This window comes from Thamnophis sirtalis, unplaced genomic scaffold (genome assembly GCF_051295495.1).
Source record: "Thamnophis sirtalis isolate CommonGarterSnake01/CBP01778 unplaced genomic scaffold, rThaSir2_p1.2 scaffold_3, whole genome shotgun sequence".
NCBI lineage: Eukaryota > Metazoa > Chordata > Lepidosauria > Squamata > Natricidae > Thamnophis > Thamnophis sirtalis.
In genome coordinates this window covers 48,280,311-48,306,831 of record NW_028261383.1, presented here as the reverse complement: position 1 = coordinate 48,306,831, position 26,521 = coordinate 48,280,311, and the positions used below count along the sequence as shown (strand labels likewise).

Sequence of the window (26,521 nt, the reverse complement as noted above, 5' to 3'; positions counted from 1 at the left end):
AGACAAAAAGCAGAGCTTTTCATGTACTTTGGAAGATATTTTTTCTCAAACTTGTGGCAAAGGCCGATAGTGTTGAACTGTCGAGGCTGAATCCCTTAAAGGAAAGGACAATTATGAATATGAAAGGTTTAGAAACATCTCTTAATTAATCCCAAACTTTTGTTTTCATGAGCAAAGCATATTGAACTTTCCCCTTATCGTTTTTTTTTTTTAATCCCACATTGCCCAGAAGATGTAAAGGCTTTGAATTGAGCAATTGTTAACAAGTAAGGAGACTTGAGTTTTGGTATGTATCTGTAGATTCCTTGTTCCTTTTAAGTATATTTAATAGTTCAGTTGTATGGTATGAATGCAAAGAATGGAAAATGACCAAGTCTTGCAGAAGTCATCCCCGAGTCTTTTTATTTGACATAATATCATTTTTAAATTTTTGAAAAAGGAAGGATTTTAAGCTAGAAAAAGTCATAGACAGACATTAGGGAGCTGGAATCTCTTTACAGACAGCATGTTATGCTTATTAAAGTATTCTTTGTTGTCTTCACTTATGGTAGAAGTTTCCATGAATAGGTTTTTCCCCCCTGAAAATGATTTCCATTTTATGGCCTGAGAGGTTTAAACTTTAAATGAAACTTTGATCTGCTGTATGCAACTCATGTAAATGCATATTCATGGCTACCCTACTGATTTTAGAAGAGAATTATTTGGTGCGGGGGGTGGGGGGAATTACAATGAAGAGATTCCATATAGGAAATTGCTTGGCATTTCTTAATAGAAATATCAACTACTATATTCTAATATTTCGATTATCCCGTAAAAAAAGAGTGAATTAGCAACCCTCCCCTCTTTTAATTATTTTCTTATTAAAAATGAATTTACTGCTGACCAAACTGTTCTGCAGATTTAATATTTGGATTAAAAGCCCTAGTTGTTGCAAATTTTTTATCCTGCATAACTCTCTCTCTCTCTGTGTACACGCTTCTTTGTGGAAGCACGAATGGGGGGAAAAAACAGATGCTTGAAACAAAGGGCTAACATTTAGATATTCAGTTAAGAATGGAAAGAAGAAACCTTTACACCATGAGAATCAATTTGAGTTTGTAAATCTCCCTCTCCCTTTCCCTCTCTCTCTCTCTCTCTCCCCCTACCCAATGCTCCTTCCTCCGCCCCTTTTCCCCACCACAACAACCCTGGGAGTTGAGCTGGGCTATAAATCACACTCCTTTAGTGCTACTAAACAACTACACAGTATTATATATAATACAGATTAGTAGATGTACTTATCAGCCATGTTCATTAAAATCATAGCATAGCATCAGAAAGCTTTATCACAATTTGAGATCTTTTCCAGAGTAAAATAATAAAAAGCATTCCCTAAATGCCAACAATTACAGTATGTAATTATTTTGGTCTAAGTAATATTCTAAACAGTAATCTTATTTCTTTTTCTTTTTTTCATTTTCTGTTTAGGAGCTTGCTTTAGTTTACGCTCAACATGTATTAAATGCAGTAACTTTATCTGCTTTAAATTAGTTAATGTAAATTAAAGATTAATTGCTTGTTGACATAAGATGCAAATATTACTTGATGCCCAAAGAGACAAACATTGAGAATAGCATGAATCTAATAAGAACAAACGAGGAACTAAAAAATATTGAATTACATAGCTATTTCATGATGTTTTATCAGATTTATGCTTCAGGGAATTATTTTGCTAACTAGATGCAATATGTTTTTTTTCCTAAATAAGGTAAATGTTAGATAATATAATGCTGTATAATTACAAACTCAAATACCTATGGCCATTGTTTGCTATTATTATGTCTGAGAATCAGATGGGGATTTTGTAAAATTTCTTACAATTCTTTCATTACCTTTTTGAACTTCATTCATCACTCACCTTTCTAATCATAAAATATTCCTCCCAAGTATACAATTCAAATAAAGCATAGGGGGAATTATAACAGATTATAACATTAGGACTTCTAATGCAGCAAGAGTCTCTTAAAATCTATGTTTGAAGTTTGCTTTCCCCACAACACACAGAATACCTGATGTTTAGTTGCATCAACGAAAGCAACTAATAATATTGTGCAAATGTAGGCATCAAAATATAACAGATCCTAGCATCCTAATGTCAATAGCTACTTCTTGGGAATTTAATAGGCTTTAGCATTTCACAATTCCTCATGTTCTATTCAAAAGTTTTTAAAAGCTAAGTTTAAAATGCCAATAGTTATTTGGCAATGTCTCATAATATCAATGGAAAGAAATCTTCCCTGTTTCTGATTCCTGCTTTGGAATTGGGTAATCGGAATTGAGATAAGTAGAATCAATTTGTTTTTAAAATTATATCAGTAGCACATCACACATAAGTAGCATAAGCTTTAAAATGATACAGCGTTAATGGAATTAAAAAATAATGTTTCCACTTAGTAGTGGAAGAAATCTGGCCATTCTTCTTTCTATCCTACTGATATATCTGAGGGCAGGACTGGAACTCAGTGAACAGGTGAAAGATCCAATTTAGAACTAAGGAGGAATTTCCTGACACAGAACAATTAATCAGTGGAACAGCTTACCTCCAGAAGTTGTGGGTGCTCCAACACAGGAGGTTTTCAAAAGAGATTGGACAACCATTTATCCAGAATGGTAAAGGAGTTGGACTGAAAACTTTTAAGTCCCTTCCAACCCTATTATTCTATGTTCTTTGTTCTATGAACTGGTCTGCTCCACTTCTATTAACCCCAATCCTGGACCATCTGCCTCTACCATGACTTGGAGCCGAGGTGGCGCAGTGGTTAAATGCAGCACTGCAGGCTACTTCAACTGACTGCAGTTCGGCTGTTCAAATCTCACCGGCTCAAGGTTGACTCAGCCTTCCATCCTTCCGAGGTGGGTAAAATGAGGACCCAAATTATTGGGGGCAATATGCTGACTCTGTAAACCGCTTAGAGAGGGCTGAAAGCCCTATGAAGTGGTATATAAGTCTAACTGCTATTGCTATTGCTATTGCTATACTTGCTTAAGCTTCCCATTCCCAGCTAATCAATCAATCAACCTTTATTACAATCGAAGACCAGCATAAGAAAGATGTGGTTAAAAAAAACATAGAACATACAAAAGTAAAAATTACATAAAAGCTAAAAAAATATCTTTAATGAAACTCCTCCCCCTCTGGAATGTATCTCATGGTGAAACCCTGGGAATGATTCAGCTGTGGAGATGAAAAATTTACATATTTAGGGAAAGTGGTTTGAAATACTATACTGATTTCCACCACCCCCTTTTTTTTTGACCAGGAACATAACTGTACAGGTTGATTGGCCTGGAAAGTAATGTACTTCATTAGGACAGGGAGGGCACCAAATCAATGCACTGAAATTGGCAGATGTCTCCTAAAATTAGGTAAGTATATCAATTCCCTGTTTTTGCACTATCACAGAGTATATCTTCTTTAAAGCGATCACACTTTCCATTTCTTTACCCTGAGTCCTCCAAGGAATCGGGTGAATGCAGGAGCATGGCATTGACCATCACCTTTCTCAGTCCATCTCTGAGAAGTTTGGCTCATTGTGTTGAATGTGAGGTCTAAATGAGTTGATTATGTTTAATGTTTAATAAATTTATAGGCCGCCCAATCCCAAAGGATTATCTTGGAGGGCCACCTTTTCAACAGGTTTTCAACTGTGCATTCTCCCCCTTTAGATGCTAAAGGTATCACAGAACATAGAATAACAGAATTGGAAGGAGATCATCCAGTCCACCTCTATGCACAAGCAGGAGAGTCTATACCAGTATTGGCAAACCCTTTTCAGCACCGAGTGCTGAAACAGGTGTGTGTGTGTATGTGTGTGTGTGTGAGCCAGAAACCAGAAGAGCAGCCACCCGGTATGCATGCGTGCATCAGGAAGATGATTTTCCCATTTCTGGTGCGCGCATGTGCACTGGCCACCTAGTCTTCTGGTTACTGGCATGCATGTGCATGCAAAGATCAGCTGGCCAGTGTGCATGTGCGTGCTGGAAACCAGAACATCATCTTCCTGTTGTGTGCATGTGCGCCAGGCGGCTGCTCTTCTGATTTCCAGCACTCCCATGCATGTGAAGATCAGCTGGCAGGCATGCCAGAACCTGGGAGAGCAATGGACGATGGCGTTCGTGCCCAGAGATATGGCTTTGCATGCCACTTCCGGCACACGTGCCATAGGTTTCCCATCACGGGTATATATCATTTCAGACAAGTGGCTGTCTGTCTTTTCTTGAAAACCTCTAGTGGTGGGGGCTATCACAACTTCTGAAAGCAAAGCATTCCACTGGTTGATTGTTCTCACCGTTAGGACATTTTCCCTTACTTCTCTCTTTGTTTAGTTTCCATCCATTGGTTTTTGTTTTGCCTTCTGGTGCTTTGATAAATAGTTTGCCTCCTTCAACTTTGTAACAGCTCCTCAAATTCTCCTGTCATGTCTCCCCTAATCCTTCTTTTCACTAAACTAGGCATACCCAATCTCATACTCGTTCTTCCTATGTCTTAGTCTTCAGTCCCCACCCCCATCCTCTTTGTTGCTCTTTTCTGCACTTTTCAGAGTCTCAACATCTTATGTATATTGTGGTGACCGAAGCTGGACATAATATCCCAAGTGTGGCCATAGCAAGGCATTGTAAAGCACTACTTTATATTTATATTCAAATCATATATTTATATTCAAAAGATATACAACAGTACTTTATATTTTTATTCAAATCATATGATTTCAATACATAATTTCATTCTGAAGAGAGGTAAAGAAAACAAGACATCACTACCACAATCTTTATAGACAGCAACATCCAATATCCATGGCAGATTACAGTGTCACCTCTGATGTTGTTATTATAGTATTGCCAGTTTAACTAGCTATATTTAACATTTTGCCCAAAAGTAAGTGTGACACCATAAGGAAAGTTTTCCCTAAATAACTTACGATTGGAATTTATGCAGGTGAATTCTGTAGTAGGTGATATCATATTTACTGTGGAAAGGGAAAGAATGAATATTTTTGGATTTATCCCAATTAACCTTGTAACACAATGTAGTGGAGTGCCTATTAATGATACTAATGAGATGCAGGGAGGACAATGCATAAAACATCATTGGCATATAAATTAAATTCCTATACACAGATACCTTTATGCACAAGACATGAAGGAAAATTATTACGAGGCTATTTTATTATTATTTTTTTTAAAAAAGCTAATTAGAAAGAAAATTCAATACTTTCCCCACCTCATATCCATCAATGTTAGAAACCAATCTGGGCACTTACTGATGAAATGTTCTATTGATATTACTGTGCAAGTCAGGAAATTAATTTTATGATTGTTCTCCTGGAAGCTACAGTTGCTGCAAATTCTTTTATGTCTTACCTTTGACTGTGTACTAGTTTACATTTTAATTTGACCAGGTTTATATGCATAAATTCACTTCTTTTTTAAAAAAAAACCTTCCAAGGCAGGGTTCATTAGGTATGGTATATGCAAAATAAATAATAACTTTTGCTCACATTTTATTTCCAACCCTCCTTATCAGTACGGACGTATAGACAAGGTGTGCAGTTAAATTGAAAGATAAGAAATCCCTCAGCATTTAGGATGTGATGCAAAATGATATTTGTGTTTGTGTCTCTGTCTATGCAGTAAATATATCTTTGTGCATATAATGACTTTTGGTAAGTTCATTGACACAGCCATTTAGCCTACAGTCCTAGTGTTTTCAGATTGTCTTCCATTCAAATATTAAGCACGCTGACCCTACTTAGCCCTCTATTTGAAAGTCCAGAGGTTGTGGGTTGCTGCTACTTCAACAAAATATTCTGCTTAATGGGAAAGTCCAAAAACAGAGGGGAAGATCATCAGAAGATCTTTCCAAATAGCTCTGGATTCTTACTCATTCTGATTGTTAATGATCTAACCACTTAGAATATATAGTAGACAGAATACAAGTATCTACTATAGACAGTTACATACTATAACTGTCACAAGAGACATCTTGGAGTCCTAGTGGACAATCACTTAAATATGTAGCCAACACAGTTCTATGCTACATAAACAGAGGGATAGAATCAAGATCATGTGAAGTATTAATACCACTATAATGCCTTGGTAAGGCCACACTGTATCTCACAAAATATTACCTTTAGGAGACATTGTTATTGGTACCTTGGAGATGGCATGGCAGCTTTAGATCAATTTTAAGATGGAGACCATCTGCACTGTCTCCCTAGATATGATGCTCAACGAAAACAGAGTGTGGGTAAGTAAAAATATATGATGGGTTGACAATTTTAGGAGAGAGTTCAAGATCTACCAAGAATATCATCTCTAAACACAACACCTGAAATACTGTAGAAAAAAATAAAAGCATGTTGTAAGCTTGGAGGGAGATGATTGAGGGTTGCATTTATTGCAAATGCTATGTTCTATTTGCCTAGTAATCCCACTTTATAGCATCATATAAAGGATCCTGTCTTGTTTGCTATGTGCAGTGGGTTCTTCTGAAACAATATGAAAAAATAATCAAAAGGCTGTCTTGTTAAAATATTTTTTTTTAAATCTTCCATTGTTTCTTAAGTCATTTTTCCCTATGGATTTGTTTCTGTATAAATCAATGCTGATTTGAAAAGAAATCCACATCCGCCATACATATTCTTCTATGAGGAAGTCTGCTGCCTGAGAGGCATTCTTTAAATCCTTGTATTGCAAACAAGTCACTTCCTTATGCTTAACAAGAATCAAACCTCTAGCTGTGCATTTCATGGTATGGAGAATTCTAAATAAGATTTCTCAAAATAATGATTGTTAAGCATGAACAATACTGCCTCCCTATCTCACCCCCCATGTGCAGATTTCTGTTCCTAGCACTTTTTAAAAAAAGAACGAATCTGCTGGTTGGGTCGGGGAGTTCCAGGAGTAGAAATCTGTACTGTACTGCACTGAACTTGGAAGTCACCAAAATTGGAAAAGGGTAAATTGACACATGTTCTCAAACCCGGCTTGTGAAAATTAAAGTGTCATGACATTTCACACGTATTTATCATTCTTTATTTGTTTCGTCTGTTTGTAGCCTTCTTTTGAATTTTAACTGTGAAATATATATGAATAAGAGACAAATAATTGTACTGAAAATACAAGGGCATTGTAACAAAGATACAAGCTAGTATCAATTAATACAGAAATTAAAAGAGGTAATCTCACGTTAACTGCTCTCATGCATACCATACCTTCCCTTTAAGCAACCTCTTAGCCTGGAAATATTTGAAAAGATATAGAACATAGTATCATAGATAGCAGATCCAAAATAAAGATGGCTGCAGGCTGCAGGCCCCACATTATTCTCTTTTCAGGATACGCTTTTCTTCTGAGGAGAGGCCGCCTGTCAGGCCTGCTGTACTTTCTATTATTTTACTATGTATTTTCTATTGTGGAAAAATGGGAGGGGGATTGTACGGAGTTGCTTAATGTGTAGCCAAAACAAAACTCCTTCTAGAAAGCCAAGGTCATCCTTTCTCTCTGCACCTCTGCACCTGACTGGAACTGGATGGGTGGAACTACCAGCATGGCAGTGGAAGATTGGACCATGTGATGGACTTGTGGGTGTGGGGGCAAGATCTTGAACTTTCAACTGGGTGGGAAAACCGGGAAGCTTTCAGATTCAGGTTTTCCCAGATGTGCCAACATGGCTCTCTTAATAATTTGGAAGTTTGAGCAATACCTTGCCTTGGACTCTGATTTACTTTTGGATGCTATTTGGAACCCTGACATTAAGGATGGAAGAGATTTTAGAGGTTTTCTATTCCAACCCTCTACTCAAGGCAGGAGATCTTATATCCCAGTCAAATGGTGGTCCAGTCTATTTCTGAAAATGTACAGTAATAGAATACTCACAACCCCAGGAGGCAAGACTTTCCATTGATTCATTGTTCTAACCATCAGAAAATTTCCCACTTCTAGGTTGGATCTCTGCTTCCGCCCATTACTTTTTGTCCTGCTCTTTGGTGCTTTGAAGAATAAGTCAGTCCCCTCCTCTCTGTCATAGCCCCTCCAATACTCAAAGACAGTTATAATATCCCCTAATCCTTCTCCTCAATGGTTAGCCATACCTATCTTCCTCAACTGTTCATCATACAATTTATCCTTTATCATTTTTATTGCTCTTCTCTGCACTCTTTCTAGGGTCTCAGCATCTTTTTGTAATGTAGCAATCAGAACTAGTACCTAGTATTCCAAATGCAACCTCACTATTGCGATATAAAGCAGTGTTATCACTTCTTGTGATGCTATCCCTCTGTTAACACAACTCAGGATTGCATATAATTTTTGGAGCAGCTACAACTTTCATATTTGCAATATTACAGCAATCATTGTGGGTGGGGAATCCCAGGAGCTTATTTGTGCTTGTTAAGCCAAGGAAACTGAGAAATTACCAATTTAGTAGGTATCAGTTCAAAATGGAAAAATTACATCAATGTGTTTCCACTAAGCACAGTCTGTCAGGGTTCCAAGTAACACCCCCAACGAAAGAAGATTCCAAGGCTTGAAGTTCCTCAAAGCTCCATTTTATTAGAGATGTCATATTGGCACATCTGGGAAAACCTGAATCTGAAAGTTTCCAGGTTTTCCCCACCCAAAGTCACTGGCCAGCACCCACATGTCCATCACATGGTCCAATCAAGGTACTGTCCCAACTGGAGATGCCTCCCAGTCACAACCCTCCAGCAGAGGTGGGTTGCCAATTTTTTTACTACCGATGTGCTCCCATGCGTGCTTCTACACATGTGCAGTAGTGTCCAGGCGGGTGACGGGCCTCCCGCCACCATTACCACCGGTTCGGCCAAACCGGTTCGAACCGGGAGCAAACCACCACTGCCCTCCAGGTGAAGGGAAGAATGTCCTTGACTCTCGGAGAAAGGAGTATTTTATGACTATATATCTCCCCCAACTCCATACAATCCCACCCTCCCAGTTTCCCACAGCACTATATGTGGCAGGCCAGAAGATCCAATGCCGAAGATGGCTTCCAGGCCTGACACAGTCCAGATCTGGTAGCCCTAAACTGGAGAAGGAGTTGAATTCTTCCCTTTTTCAAGTCCACCCTATTTTTACCAGTTTTGAAAATAATAAAGATTTTGCATCACATTTTTTCATATCTCCTGACATAAAGTTTGCTTTTCTATAAAGAACATGTATTTGTGTGGACAGTTGTACTTAACTGACTTTGTAAATATGCTGTTTGGTTCCTCTGAGTTTATAAGAAGCACAATGAAAAGCTATGACTCCCTGGCTGACAGCCTTCTCTCTAAACTCCTCTAGTTTAGAATTCTACAAGTCTATTTTGCATAGTATGTAGAATACGTTCAGATCTCTTGTAATTATGAAATTGTTCAGCAAAATGGAAGACTTTAAACAGCTTTCTCTGACCAGAGCTAAAATTGATTTTCATGCTGAGCTTGCTAATAGCGTTTAATATTTTTTTCTCACTTATCAAAATGATAAGAAAGAGATAAATTAAGCACACATCTATAAGAAGATATGAAAGGAGCATGCCCAAAAGCCCTCAACAAAAGCCTGGTTAGATCTCAATGGATGCTTCAAATTATGCATAGTGAAAGTAATAACTCATGGCTTGACTTATAGTTATCAGGAGATATAGGAGAGAAAAGCATATAATATTAGGTAAAGGTTTCCCTTGCACATATGTGCTAGTCGTTCCTGACTCCAGGGGGCGATGCTCATCTCCATTCCAAAGCCGAAGAGAAAGCGCTGTCTGAAGATGTCTCTGAGGTTATGTGGCCGGCATGACTAAATGCCTAAGGCACACGGAGTGTTGTTACCTTCCCACCAAAGGTGGCTCCTATTTTTCTACTTGCATGCTTTCGAACTGCTAGATTGACAGAAATAACGGGAGCTCATTCCATTACGTGGCACTATGGATTCCAACCGCTGAACTGCAGACCTTTCTATCCACAAGCTCAGCATCTTAGCCATTAAGCCACCACGTCCCAACATAGAATATTAGAACTCAGTTATTACAGTTATACATAGTGGTGCTATTTATTACTTCTATAAAGCATGTTGAGAACACAAGCAATTTTCTATTGGAAACCGATTGTCATAAGGACAAGAATCAGGCTGCCTTTTGGGTGTTTTGAACTGAGACTCCCATAAACTATTTACTACTAAAACTCTTGTGTCTGTTGGATATTTCTTAACCTTCAACTGGGTGATATAGTGCATCACAGAGCAACAATTTTTCAATCAACAGACTTTGAATGTGCTAATTTACAGAATGTGTTCAAAATCTAGGACCCATGACTTCTGTGGGATTGACTTTTGGCAAATTTGTGGCTGCTTCAGGGCCACCACCCCTTCCAAATACACTTCCCAGAAATCTGTAGGTTGCATGTTGCAAGGCAAAGATTAACAGATTAACAGAGTTGGAAGGGACCTTGTAGTCATCTAGTCCAACCCCTCACCCAAGCAGGAGACCCTATATTATTTCTAATAAATGGCAGCCCAGTCTCTTCTTGAAAACTTCCAATGATGAAGCTGCCACAACTTCTGAAGGCAAGCTGTTCCATTGGTTGATTGTTCTTACTGTCAGATGGTAGGACCAATCCTCACTCTTCTTCTCTTTCCTCTGGCCCCTGCACCGAATTATCTGGCAGCAAAGTACAAGACAACAGACAAGTGGCCATTGACTGATTTGGAACCGAGACTGAAATTTGAAATCTCTTAAGACCCTTGGGCCAGCAAGGAAAGAATGAGGGAGTGACTTAGATGCCTGTTGGCAAGGTAGAGCTGACTGGCAGTCATTGGCAACAGGTAGATGAGCTCTCTTCCTTCCTGGTGGAAGGAAACACCTGAGGATATGCAGAGTTACAGTTTTCCTCGTAATTTACAGGTTGTTGCTTTGTTTCTCTTTGCACAACAAAATGACACAGTTCCATGGGTCAGCCAAGGGCATCTCTGGGATCTTTCAGATTTGTGAGTAGAAGGGAAATGATCAAAGCCTATATAATATGTGGAAAGAGGAAGGATGAGAGAATAGTATAGTATAGTCTTTATTGTCATTGTACAAAATAAATAACTGATGTCTGCTAGTGACGTAGGGCTGGAATAGGCAGCACTTTTAATCTGTAATTGTCCACTCTTCAATTTTGAGAAATATTTTTAAATTATTTTGCATATCCCAAAGGCTCCGTACATTCCTAACCTTTGCATAACCCAGAACTGTAATTGTACTTGTTGGAAAGAGATCTAGATAACTCTCTACTGTTAAGCCTGAAACAGGTTTTGGAGACAGATTTAGGTAAGCAATTGCCTAAATCACAATTGGGAATATCTGGAAAAAAATTATCTGTCTCAATCAGGAAGGTTTTTTATATATCTTCGATGGGAATGCAATAAAATCTCAAAATTTTGGCGTGATGTTTTTAACAAAATAGAAGTAATAACCAAAAGGTTGAAATCTCACAAAATTTAAGTTAATTAGATTCAATGGAAGGAATCAAAGTTACAAAGCAGGAAACATTATATTCCTACCACTCATGGAAACAGACTTTAAAATAGCTGGACAAGAGTTGTACATATGGCTTCCTCAAGAAAGTTCTGAGGTAAAATTCAGACAATTAAGAACAAAAAAAGTGGGAAATTATTTTACTATAATTGGCAGAATTGGATTTGTTTTTAAACTTCCATCAGGAAGTATGGAAAATGTAACGCCTTAAGATAAAAAAAAATCAAAGTATATTAAATATCTAAATCAAGATAAATCTTCGTATGTTCTTGTTTACCTATGAATGTTAAAGCAAGCATTTGGAATAAGCTTTTAAAAGCAAATTAAAACTGCATTTATATCAATACAAATGTACCAATATTTATAAATACCAAACTATTTATACCAATATAAAAGAAATACCTCTTTAAAAAAATATGGATATATTTTTCTTGGAGCATAAAGTGGAGTCCAGAGCTCTTTCTCCACATGGCCGAACGACATATGTTATATTTGTTTAAAATCACAGCAACAGAGAATTGGTTTCCCTCCCCTGAACAATTATATGTTTGCAATGTCTAAAACCAGGAATCTTGTGTGATTTTAAAATACTCTATGCATTGGGCCTGAAGGATAAAACATAGTTTCATTTTATTTGCTTTCACTTATGTATACATACATGTGCATGCATGTATGCATATACCATATGTTTCTGTCTTTCTGTGTAAATATAAAAGTATAATCACAGGCCCTGAGTGGAGCAAAGAAAGAACAGGGATGCTGAACAACGAAAACTAAATTAGCAACCACGTCCTCATTGCCAAGGGCAACATTCACTCAACAGAGAATATGATAATGACAGATGAATCCGTGTTCCCAGCTTAAATTCTCTCTTCGCAACAAAATAAATGCACAATGTCTTAGATATTTCTACTCACACGCCAGTCACCTCCTTTGCAAAGCAGCTGCTGGAAATGTTGTCAGTGACAGCCAAGAAAGGTACTGTTCCCTGTCATGTTTTTGACAGGGTCACCCCAATTTTCAGCTGACAGCAGTGGGTGTTTCCCCCCCCCTTGTTTCTTGTGCCTTTTCTTTTCTGTACCTCTTTTGCCCTGCTATCCATATATTTTTCTTGTATGGGTTCTGCTCTTTCCCCCTTCTTTCCTTTCCCCCTCTTTCTCTCCTCCTTGTCCCTTCTTTTGTGCTCTTATTACACACTACATTGTTTCTATATCTACATCTTTTAGAAATGTTTTCTAAAGAAAAACCTCTGGAATAAATCAGATTCACCACAAAGATGCCATAATGAAACCCATGTTTTTGTCCATAAAAGTTATTGCAAAATTCAGAGAAACATATTACACAGCTCTTCCAAAAATTAAACTTTGGAACTACAAAGTACCTGCAACTTTACAAAGAGAGAGCATCACTTCCATATATTTTAATATGTTAAGAAAATAGTCCTCCAGCAGCTAACACACAGTCATGATTTTCAAAGCATAGATACAAGTTAAGTGAAGAGTCTTCCTTCAGTTGCTCTAATAATTATTCATTACGTCGAAGGGCAACCTAACTACAAACTAAAAAGTTATGATGTACAGGACTCCTTCAAGAGTAATAATATAGAGGCAGCAGGTCTATCAGGGAAAAAAAAGCAAAACAAAACTCTTGGAATTGTTGCTAAAATCTAAAGAAGGAAAAACATTTCGGCTGAATGTCTAATATATTTTAGTTATAGACTGAAAGCAAGAACAGAGGAACTTCGTGAAACATAAGGAGGAAAATATGAGCACATTAAAAGATGCATGTACAAGCCCTATTATTTATAGATCCATTCAGTAGCTTATTTAAGCATGGACCATTACAGAGAATAAACTGTTGGGTTTGGGTAATATTATCAGAAACTACTGCAATGGAAACATATATAAATATCCGCAGGGGAGAAAGCTTCATGTAAAACAAGTTCTATTTCTTTTTCAAACCAGTTTGGAGAGGCTGCCCCTCTAGTATTAAATTCTACCACTAAAGATCTAGAGGTTGCCAATTTTATTATAGGAAAAAAAGACCGAGCTAGCCAAAAATCCAAGGCTCTGGAGAGAAACTGTGTTTAGAGAGGAGAAGAGCACCATCATATTTCAATGTTTATGTCACACATGTAAAGCCGAGCCTAAAAGCTAATCACAATGAAATGGCTATGTATTATTAAATAACCCATCTCTAATTTTAGAACCACAAGCACTGCCATCCCTATTGTTAATTTTAATTAATATTTTTCCTAAATAATGCCTCCTTTCCGAGTCTATTTATATTAGCTCAGAGAAAGAAAAATATGCTGTGCGTTGCATCTTGAAAGGTAATGGAAATAAGGGCTCAGCAGATGGAAACTGGTTTTGTTTGGAAAGAAAATGTCCCAGCTGATTGTTGTTTAAGCAAGATGCTTTCTTGGTATGAATTTTGATGCATGGGTCTTCCATTTTGAAGTGAATACAAACATTATGGGAAAGAAATGGAATATGTAAGAGAATGTTAAAAATAACTATTTTCAGTTCAATCCGTTTATTATTTTTCCTGGATAAAAAGCTCTGGTACATTTAAGGCAATGGACAAACATATGACATCATAGATCTCTCTGTGTCTATTCAGATATTACTCTTCTTGGTTGAGACTTGTGTTCTTATACAATATAACCAAACATTGACCAATGATTCATAGGTCCTTCACCACAAGGGCACAGTGTTCGTTTGTATGGAACTTTTTATATTAGCTTCTCACAAGATCTGTTGGGAGTACATTGAGACTCCTACTGTTAATTTTGGAATGGTTATTTGATTGAAATATATTGTAGTTTATTGTATTGTTGTTAAATGAGAAAGGCTGAATTATCCCACTTCCGGACTGCTTCAAGATAACTCTTGTTCGAGATGGGACATGGAGCACTTTTAACTAGCTGCTAAGCTATCTTCTCATTGTTTTTGATCACTAGTAAGCCTAACAGGTAATGATTGTCTTCATATCTTAAGCTGAATCTAAGCAAGACCTCAATTTTCATGCCAGTATCATTGAATTGGAAGGATCCAGTGTAGCAACAGAAACTAAGGCATCCCTGACAGAACAGAAAGGACTTCTAGAAGGCCATATATTTCTAGAATCACCTTTCACTTCTCCACGAAGGTCAAATGAACCACAAAAGATTCAGCTACATTCCATTCCCTGTACATCCATAATAAATCCATTAAGAAAACTAGGAAGGTCAGTGTTAAAATGAAAGTTAAGAGAATCATTTAACCCTCTCTCATTTTTGAGGTCATGCAGGTTTTGAAATAAGTATTCCAGTACTCTAGTATTGTAAGAAAGATAAATAGCTAATCACAAGCATAGATATTTTGTCTACCTTGCACAAGATAATTCACTGTGCAGCTTGGACACATACACATAAATAGAGACATGAAAGCCAAAGCTGATATGCTGTTAATGTTTTATCTCAGGAATCCAGAATTCTGTCTTCAGTTAATACAGATGGTTCACAGTTTGTTCCACCTATGCAAATCAAATCTTATTCTCAGACAATACAGTTGGTGCAGGAATTGCCTTGCCTATCCTTCAGGCTGATACTTAAGAAGGCCTAACACAGTGGTAGAACACATTCTATAGATTTCCAATATGGCATTTAAGGCACTAATGTATCAATTATAGAAGTGTCAACCAACCAACCAACCAACCCATCAGAATAGAGCTGGAAGGGATCTTGGATGTCTTCTAGTCCAATCTCCTGCTCAAGCAGGAGACCCTATACCATTTCAGATTAGTTGCCATACAGTTTTATGTTTTGTCTGTAAATGTGCTTAGGGATCATCTGCATTGTAGTCAAGGGCTACAAGTTTTTGCAGACAGACTGGTAAGTCAGTGCTTTGAAACTGATTATGCTCCTCATGGAAACAATTTTAATGCCTTGACATCACTCAATCAGAAACATTTTGCCACCATATGTTCTCACAATTTCAAGTAGACTTGTCAAATGTCTATGGAGGTTCTCAATCATCCAGGTCATGGTTGTCCCAGAGGTGCTTTCCCCCCCCAAAAAGGCAACTGGACTTTGTTTTTCCTTGAAGATGTTTTGCTTCTCATCCCCAAAAGCTTCTTTGGTCCTGACTGAATGGTGGGAGATGGAAGGATTTATATTCTTTGTGGTCATCTTGTCATTGGCACTCTTTCAGTGAGTCACCTGAACAGCAGACCTGTCAGCTTCATCAGATGATAGGGTAAGAATAGTGACTTGTCCAGAACAGTGGAAAATTAGTCAAATATGCTTTAGTAAATGGACAAATGGGAAAATTCTTCATTTATCACACTTGAAAACATCCCCTGGAAAGCAAATATCTCACTTCATCCTTTAAAGGCCTCGTTTAATTTTTGCCTAATGGTAGCGCTGGCTCTATTGATTCACAATTATTAACATTGTCGAGATCTCAATGTTGACTCTGCCTCTGTTTAATTTAGAAAGGAAACAGTTCACTTCTATTGCTCCCCTAGTTTCCATTTTCTGCAAATAGCCGAGTCAATGGCTCATTGTGGGCTACTGTCTCCAACAAGAAATCATCAGGGATGCTAGACTTCCCAAATTTAAGAATTCGTCTTAATTCCCAAAATTATTACAGTTGTTAAAGCAGGCATTAATGGAATTATGTGCTAAAATATTTTGGCCCAGCATCACTTCATAAATTTTATTCTTATTTCTATTGTTCAGAAATTAGCTGCATCTGTTCACGGAAAAGGAAATGTCTATTACTGTAAGGTTTAGGTAAATATCTCCTAAGAAATATTTCTAAATGTAAGTTAGATATACTAAGAATAGATAGCATTTCAATCACATCTATAACAGATTTTAAGAGGTGAATATTCATAGCGTTAATAATGATATAGTCCACCCTTAATTACTTAATTGGGATTTTTTGACTTTGCCTGACATGTACCATAAATTCTCTCCAGAAAATAATGAAGGAATAGAGGAGGATAATGCAATAACTGACTTTGCTGCAGAAAAGAAAGATGTTAAGTATTCCTTCTAAACATTTCTCTCCTTTGCAACTTTTTTTAAGGGCATACTCTGGGATAATGCATTGGAAAATTAAAATTATGTGGCAGCAGCAACATATTTTATTAAAATATCTTATCAAGGTATATTATTCCCTGCCTTTAAAAAACAGGGGATGATTGATTAAAACAGCATGACAGAACTGAATTGTGTTTAAGACACACTGTGACCAAAGTCACTAGTTTAAATAAAAGGCTTTTTAGATGCATGGGGGTGTGTGATTATGAAATGCTTCTCCATTAAGAAAGTCTAAATCTTCATACCAGCTTTGTCCTGGATTGTGTTTAATCCAAATAGCCAGATAAAATAAACCCTGTGCTGAAAAAGCAGAGAAGTTACGGCTTCAATAGTGCCTTTATTAGCTGTTTCCATTGTAACTTTTTATAGCTTTTTTGTAACTTGCAACCAAGTTACAATAATGATACCTTAATACTAAGAATAGGAATAATTTCATGTGTATGTGTATATAGACACACACAACACACACACAACACACACACATAGTCAGAGAACTTTTTGTCCAGAACAATCACAAGGCACTTTAAGTACTATATATAGGCACTGCTACACTCATCATTAAACTGGGGTGGGATAGAACAGCTCTTTGTACTGAACTTCACACAACAGTTATTGCTGGACATGGTCCCAAATCCCTTCAATCTGCACAATGGCAAGGGAATGTTTGGCTTTCCCATTGGCTGCTGCCAATGGGAATCTAAATGCATTTGTGTTTATCAGAGCTATGTTTTCTGTGCCAGGGAACATGATGTTTTTTTCTCCCATGAAAAGGCACCAAAGCTGTTGGGGTCAGGCTGGAAGGCTATTTCAACCCCCGATTGTTCAGATGAAATGAACATTCAAATTTCCTCAACTTCACTACTGGATAGATAGCTATAGCTATAGCTATAGATATAGATATAGCTATAGCTATAGCTATAGCTATAGCTATAGCTATAGCTATAGCTATAGCTATAGCTATAGATATAGATATAGCTATAGCTATAGCTATAGCTATAGCTATAGATATAGATATAGATATAGATATAGATATAGATATAGATATAGATGATATAGATATATACTCAACTTATATTTTTGGAGACATCTTGTTTCCAAAGATGTTGTTGCTTTTAAGTCTTGATTGGTTACCTTACTTTTTTTAAATTGTACAGTAGGAAATATTTTCAAAATGTTGCAACTAGAAAATCTAAATCTTGATCCTATGTGCTTTTGGTCCTTTTTCTTTGATTTTGCATGCTACAGAATGAACAGAAGGTGCTCCAGATTATGTTGTAAATTGACTTCCTTAAAGAGGACAAAGTAGATCAGAAGGCCGGGAGGGCCTTCTCTGTTGCAGCTCTGGCCCTCTGGAACGACCTCCCCGTTGAGATCCAGACCCTTACTACCCTCCCGGCCTTCCGTAAAGCTACCAGATCCTGGCTGTTCCGGCAGTCCTGGGGCTGTTGAAGTATCCAGCCCCACTTTAATTGTGAATGTTGTTGTATTTAAAAAAAAATATTGTCTTATTTTCCCCCTTCCCTTTTTTATTGTAAGCCGCCTGGAGTCCTTCGGGAGTGGGCGGCATACAAAACTAATAAACTAAACTAAACTAAACTAGATCTTCCTCCAGAGGTTGAACGCATCTTTGAGACTTAAGTTCTATTGAAATAGCTACACTAGAAAGTAGTCCAGATTTTCTTCCTAGAAATGTGTTTGTTCTCCACCATCAAGATAGATTTTTTCAGACCTCATCATTGCTAGGGAAACTCTTATAAGATCACCATACTGAATATGAAAATAGATTAACCCATTTTTTGCTTATCCTTACTCACTATACTTGACATTGTATTAGTATGGGAAGTGGGAAGCACTAGCTCTTGCACTAGGGGAGACCTTAAGCAAGAGACTATGAACTTATGTGCAAGTGCTATTCACCTGTCATCAACTCAGCAGAAGGCTCTGTTGGCATAACATCTATTTGCTGTCCACATTGTTAATTTCTCTACCCTTTCTCTGTTTGATTTGCTGCCATCATGATTTCAGATGTGTTGGGTGTCTTGAGTTAAAAGGATTGGTTAAATGCCTTCTCTTTGCTGCTTTTTTTGTTTTGAAATTTTAATAGTTCCTAGAAAACATCAAGCAGCCATATGAAGATGGGGTTTGGTTGAAGTGGTGAGTTTGGGCAAGTGGTCAGACATGCTTCTCCTTCCTCATTGCACGTGCCAAAGCAGGAGAACCTGAGTTACTTATCAACTCAGCAAAACTGCTAAAAGGTTTTCCAACAGATAGGTGTCACGTCTTCCAATACAGTTAGACCCATGCAGACTTGCTTTTACTCTCAAAGTAGCACAGGTTGAAATCACTCAAAACTCTGAACTTCCTCAAGTTAGATGAATAGCCAAACGGGCTTACAGACTTTAAAAGAGAGATAAACCTATATTTGTAGAGAGGATGGATCATTCAAAATTGGGGGCTCAGAAATCTGAAGAATAGTTGCCGTTTCAGCAGGTTTCCGAGACCACCCCTCCCCCAAATTCTGAACAATCCATCAAGCAGCAAGACTAGTATATGCACAAAAATGGAAGGACACTTCAATTCCTACCATGGACGAATGGTTGCCGAAGCTGATGATGTTGGCAGAAATGGCTAAATTGGCTATTTTGATTAAAGAAAAGAATATAAGTAAGTACTTTGTTTCCACATGGAGACCACTTCTGAACTTTGTGCTTGAGGTGGGAAAAAATGAAACTTTGATTTGGGATTCTACCGATTAGATTGATAGATACTTATAGAAATGACTAGTTTAAATTACTATGAAAAATCAAAAAGTTGTGGTTTGATGTTAATGTGTTTGTTACTGCAACAGAGGGAGTCAGAAGTCAATACTTTGTTTTCTTTTTTCCAGCCCTTCCTCACTTCTCTCCCCCACTTTCCCCCCATTGCCTTCCTATTTACTTTTGTGTTTTGTATCTTATCTTATAACCTAATAAAATGTTTAAAAAGTAAAAAGAAACCTTCTGCATAGCTGTTCAAAAGGACTGCACTCTCCTGCTTTCAGGATGGCTTCGTGTCCTGCTTCAGATTCAGTCTTTTTTCAGTCATTTATTAATACACCACCTCATAAAAATTATATTCTCTTATACCACTATACATGTAAAAACACCTTCTGGAGGAAAATAAAAATGCTACTAATAATGTATAGCTAAGCAGCTCCTAATAAGTAAGAGTAGCTTAACAACTCCAATGGTATGTGAAAGTTGGACCATAAGAAAGGCTGAGCATCAAAGAATTGAGGCCTTTGAAGTATGGTGCTGTAGAAGACTCCTGCGAATCCCTTGGACTGCAAGGTGATCAACCCTGACTGCTCTTTAGAAGGCCAAATCCTGAAGATGAAACTCAAAGACTTTGGCCACCTAATGAGAAGGAAGGACTCACTGGAGAAGAGCCTAATGCTGGGAAAGATTGAGGGCAAAAGAAGGAGACAACAGAGAATGAGGTGGCTGGATGGAATTACTGAAGCAGTACGGGTGAGCTTAAATGGACTCCAGAAGATGTTTGGCAACCGACTGATATTTCTGACGGCTGCAGTGTCCTGAGGTCATGTGATCACCTTTTGTGAGCTTCTGACAAGCAAAGGGGGGGAAGCCAGATTCACTTAACAACCAGTTTACTAACTTAATAATTGCAGTGATTCACTTAACAACTGTGGGAAGAAAGATCATAAAATGGGGCAAAATTCACTTAACAAATGTCTCACTTAACAACAAAAATTTTGTACTTGATTGTGGTCATAAGTCAAGGACTACCTTATGTGACCCAATATAAAACCTGATCAACTCTGGACTTGCCAATTATAATGGTCTCTCTATACTTCCTAAACTCTGAGCACGTCATCATCAATAGCTACCATCTCTCCCATTGACTCAGAACTTTCCAGACTCTGAATAGGGGACATTTGCTTGAAATTTGTGCATCGTGAATTGCATGAATTTACAACCTACTAGCTGATAAGCCAGTGCTGCCCAGGTATTTATTTATCCCAACTCTCCTTCTATGAACGTCGCCGCAATTTCTAATGTTGGATTTCCCCTCTTACTACCAGGAGCCCTCTTGTAGAGTACTATGAAGCTGTTGCCATGGCAACTCCACAGTGCTGTACAGTAGATGCCATTTTAAGGCAGTACGGTAGAAGCCATTTTAAGGAACAACAGGCTGTATCTTAACAGAACACCCCCCGAGGGGTGTTAGGGGCATCTTACCCCCACAGTATTTGTTTCCACAGAGTAAGCAATCTGTGTTCCAAGTTTGGTTGAAATTGCTCAAGGCGTTCCAGAGTTATTCTGGAACATACACATACAGACACACACAGACACACACACACAGACACACACACAGAGAGACACAGACACAGAGACACACAGCCATTTACCTCACAGCCACACACTACCTCAAAAATCATGAAACATTATCTAACCAAGATTATACAGGCTAATGTCTCATTAGTTTCAAATGAAGCCAGTGTGATATTTTCAGTTCTTACTGGAAGAGAATGATAATGTTTTCCTTATGACTATTTGAAGTGTGTGGGGAGCATTCACTGAGTACTAAGTTGGAGAAAATAAAGTTAATGTCCCTTCCCTGTGCAATTTATTGCAATAGAAATCCTGAACCAAGAATTATACTTCAAACTTTTACAAGAAGGCAGCAAACAATCCTATTAACAGCATGTAGCAAACCCTCAAAAGCTGTATTGAGTGCCTTCTAATATAAGCTGGGGAAAATTAAATTTTCAGAATAATGTGTAATGTTAAATATGCTTTCTTTCCTACCACCCCTCCCTTTTTAACAAATAAATAAATATATGGCTACCCCAGAAAATGGACCAAGCACTCATCACAAAAGCTATGAATGGGGAACCTATGTTCCTTTAAAAGTATCTGCCTTCAGGCTAACTTCTACTGCAGAATATCTGCCCTAATTATTATTATTTTATTGAAATCCGCTTCTTCCTTCCACTTTCTGTTTGGCTGATGAAGAGTTCTTAAAAATACAAAAATTACATAAGCAAGATTACCATTTTTGATATATAATAAATACATTACTCTACTTTGGGTATCTAGATTTCCCCCTTTTCCTATATGAACCAGCATAGCTCTCATTGTTTTTAATAAACATAAACATTCAGTCACTCTTTGATATCATGACAGATAGCAGACCTTAACTGACCTTGACTTTTTTTTTAAAAAAAAAAGCTAAGACGGCCTGGTGTTGTAGATTATTCTCTGAAGTTGGAAAAAAAATCATCCCAAAAGTAGCAAAGGAAAATCACTTGCATATTGTTGCCAATGAAATAACATGGATGTGTCCATCCAGGCACCAGAAATCAAACTTGACTCAAGAAAGTGTTGACCCTGAAGATGACATATGTGTAGCCATATTTTATTGTAGTCTTTGTATTCTTTTTTTTCTCTATTAGCCTGGACTTGTAGTAGCTGCTTTTAACAACTATCTCAGGTTTGCCGAATTTTAACTGCTGTAAGGGTGGGTGGTGAAAAGATATGGGGGGAATGTGGTGTCTAGGTAGCATTCCTTTTTCGTGGGAAGAAAGAAAATGCCTGCAGCATTTGAAAGTGGAGTTTTGAGTTACTGAGTTGTTGGACTGAGGATTGATTGGAGATTGTGACTCAGGGGGAAGGTTCAAATTTTTGCTTTTATTGAGTGTAATTCTGGATCTGGTTCCGAATGCTTGCCAATTTGGGTAAAGGTTCCCATTGCACATGTGCTAGTCTTTCCCGACTCTAGGGGGTAGTGCTCATCTCCATTTCAAAGCCGAGGAGCCAGAACTGTCCAAAGACGTCTCCATGGTCATGTGGCCGGTATGACTAAATGCCAAAGGCACACGGAACACTGTTACCTTCCCACCAAAATTGGTCCCTATTTTTCTACTTGCATTTTTATGTGCTTTTGAACTGCTAGGTTGACAGAATCTGGGACAAGTAATGGAAGCTCACTCCATTATGTGGCGCTAGGGATTCAAATTGCCGACCTTTTTGATTGACAAGCTCAAAATCTTAGCCCCTGAGCCACCACGGCCTTCATGTCAATTTAAAGTGTGCTTAATAAAATAGATTTGAAAAAGATGGATGCCTTGGATTTCATTTTTCAGGGCATGTTAGTTGGAGGCTTGTACAGAAAGTTTCTGTGACAATTTCTAATGCTAACCAAGGTGTGTCAAACACATTTAAATTTTTCTTTTTGATATTGTTTGCATTTATCAAACAGTGACTAAAGAGAAAGATTCAAGGATGAAAGAACTAGCTGCCGGTCCCTTTCCTTACACTGGCACTGAGACATTTGAGGGTGGCCATTGTAGGTTTTTACTGACCTGATACAAGCAGGTCATCAATGTTTCATACAGAAAGAGCAGTGAACTGAAAGATCATTTTAAACTTAGCATTAATTTGAGGCCAATTTGAAATTTGTTGATAGCGTATGCAAATGTAATAAGGCCACCAAGAAGACACAGAGAATAGGTGATTGGCGATAACTTAAAAATCTGTAGTGCTTTTATTCCTATAGTCTTTCCTTTCTTGACACATCCTGGATGTTTTCTGCCATTGAGCTACGATTGTAGAAATGTGAGTTTATTTCAGTGAGTTACTCTAAATAAATGCAATTTGGCTAAAAAGGACATTATTTCTTGCCTGAATGAATGAAGAAGCAACAGCTCAGAGGAGTCTCCAAATAGTGAGGAGATAAGTTTGCTTATCTGGAAAATGTTATCCAATTTTTGGTTTAGTCCTTGTTTCAATAAGCTGGAAACAACAAAGCAGAAAATGAAATACAAACATGTACTCATTTAGATCCAGGCTAGCTCTCCTATGGGTGAAAGGGTTGTTTTGTGATTTTTGGAAGGGGGTAAATTCCAAAAAGTTGGTTTTGTGAAATTCTATTCATTTAGTTTACCTTATTGGTTATCCCATGGGCCATATCAAAGTGCAGAATCCCAGACACAAATTATTACTAAAATCTGATAAAAATAACTTGAAATGGAATTGGAATAAAATAAAGTTTAAAATGAAATTGGAATAAAGTAAAATAATTATTATATAGATAAATAAAATAAAATATGATAAAATTATATTTCGGAATCACCCCTACAATCCAGAGGTGGGTTCCAGCTTCAGTTACTGCCGGTTCACTCAGGAACATGCTTCGGGGATGCACACTTGATGTACACTACACACTCATGTGCAGAAGTAAAAAAATTGCTTCTGTGTATGCGCAGAAGCAAAAAACCAAGATGGTGGCGCCTACGGCGCCACCGATAGAACCAGTTCGGGAGCATGGCTTGCCGATTTACTATCTACTTGGCCTAACTGATCTGAACTGGTAGGAACCCACCTCTGCTACAATCTACCCCAATCATTCCCACATATGCCGATCTCAACCAAACCATTTTGTTCAAGTACTTTGCTGTGTTAAATGTTTCATTTCAGATTTATAAAGATTAACATAGCCCTTAAAACCTGGCTGTTCCGACAGGCCTGGGGCTAAAAGACTTGCAACTCCACTCGAATGGTATGACTGTTGTGCTTTTTTAACGGTGTATGGTTTTCATGTTTGTAACTTGTTTGTTTCTCCCCCCCCCCCACTTGAACTGTGAACCGCCCTGAGTCCCCTCAGGGAAAAGGGCGGCATACAAATAAAGTAAATTGAAATTGAAATTGAACAGAGTTGGAAGGGACCTTGTAGATTGAGCCCCTGCCCAAACTGACCCTAGACCATTTCTGACAGATGGCAGTCCAGTCACTTCTTGAAAGCTTCCAGTGATGAAGCTCCCACAACTTCTGAAGGCAACTTCTGTTCCATTAGCTGATTGCTCTGTCAGAAAATTTCTCCTTATTTCCAGATTGAATCTCTTCTTGTTCAATTTCCATTTATTATTCCTTGTTTGGCCTTCAGGTACTTTGGGAAATTTCATTTCATTCATTTCTTCTTACCCCATGGTCCCAGCTATCTCTCCAATTTCTCAGAATTGACTTTCTTCCAAAAGGATGCAGAGACCGGTGGGGGAAAGTAGAAGTGGCAACTCCACAGCACTGTACAGTAAAAGCCATTTTAAGGCAGTATAGTAGAAGCCATTTTAAGGCACAACAGGCTGTATCTTAACTGACACCCCCCCCCCCCAGGAGTGTTAAGGGTGTCTTATCTCCACAGTATTTGTTTCCAGAGGGTAAGCCATCTGTGTAGCAAGTTGGGTTGAAATTGCTCAAGGCATTCCAGAGTTATGCTGGAACACACACACACACACACACACACACACACACAGAGAGAGAGAGAGGGGGGGAGAGAGAGAGAGAGAGAGAGAGGAGAGAGAGAGAGAGAGGGAGATATGATGGACGGATGGATGGGCGGGCTGTTTAGAGGCATCTATCAGGCTCCAGTTAGTTAAATTATTGTATTAGCATGTTCCTACTGTATATGGTTTCCTACCCTACCCTTCTTTGGGTAGAGAACATCTTTTTTCTTCCATAACAATCTTGTGTGCATAGAAGGAGAAATGACTGAAAATTGCTGCTTCAAACTCAATTCCTCTACCCCAGAGGTTCCCAACCTCTAGTCCGTGGGCTGGCACTGGGTCGCAGCATGTTAGAAACCAGATTGCGCAAACAAGCGAAGCCCTATTTCCTGGATGCAAGCAGCATGCAAAACCATACCTGCTTAATGGAAAAACCTCTCCCCATGGAACTGGTCCCTAGTGCCAAAAAGGGTGAGGGGCACTGCTCTACCAGAGGCCTGGGAATTTTAAGCTTCTATGCAGGGTATTAGCTTTTCCTATCACCGCACTCTTCTGGATAAAGAGCTCTAATGATCCTCCTGGGATCTTTTGGAGTCACTCTACCCCAGAATGCAGCCGCGCGAGTGAACGTGGGTGCACCTCGCTTCACCCACATAACACCTATCCTCCGCGAGCTGCACTGGCTGCCTGTTGATCTCCGGGTGAGCTTCAAGGTGCTAGTTGTCACCTACAAAGCCCTTCATGGTATTGGATCTGGGTACTTGAGAGACCGCCTACTGCCAATTACCTCCACTAGGCCAATAAGATCCCATAGATTAGGCCTCCTCCGAATTCCATCAGCCGGTCAATGTCGACTGGCAACTACCCGGAGGAGAGCCTTCTCGGTGGCTGCTCCGACCCTATGGAACGAACTCCCCGTGGAGATTCGTACCCTCACCACCCTTCAGACCTTCCACGTAGCCCTTAAAACCTGGCTGTCCCGACAGGCCTGGGACTAAAGACTTCAACCCCACCCGAATAGTATGACTGTTGTGCTTTTTAACGATGTATTGTCTTCATGTGTATAACTTGTTTTGTCCTTCCCTCCCCCTGAATTGTGAGCCGCCCTGAGTCCCCTCAGGGAAAAGGGCGGCATACAAATAAAGTTAAATCCAAATCCAAATTAGGAATCACATCCCTGAGTGCTGCTAACACCACTGGGACCTCTTTGGGACCACATCTTCTTCAGTTCCTCCTTCAGTCCCTGGTATTTCACCAGTTTCTGATAGTCCTTCTTCCTGATGTTGCTGTCACTTGGTATTACATCCATCACCCATGGTGTCTGCTGGTCATTATCTACTACTATGATGTCTGATTGATTGGCCAGTACCTGCCTGGCTGTCTGGATTTGGAAATTCCACAGGATCATAGCCCTCTTATTTTCCACAATCTTCTGTGGGATATCCAGGGGTGGGTTTCTGCTGGTGTTACTGCCGGTTCAGTATGTGACCATGTGCAGTTGCCTGTAAATAGGTCTGAGCATGCACAGAACATTAAAAATATCACAAAAAAACATGCCGCAGTGAACAGGGAACTGGTTCGGTGGTATGGCAAACCTGCC

The 26,521-nt window shown here is 38.5% G+C and overlaps 1 protein-coding gene across 1 annotated transcript in view; it reads left to right on the top strand.

The window, feature by feature from the left end:
• The window catches only part of MDFIC2 (MyoD family inhibitor domain containing 2), a 127,398-nt gene that overhangs the window by 26,766 nt on the left and 74,111 nt on the right, over positions 1-26,521 (top strand). The window contains exons 2-3 of the mRNA XM_087708208.1: positions 14,548-14,776; positions 15,374-15,422. Coding sequence (XP_087564334.1) covers positions 14,548-14,776; positions 15,374-15,422 — 278 coding nt within the window. The remainder of the gene's footprint in view (positions 1-14,547; positions 14,777-15,373; positions 15,423-26,521) is intronic.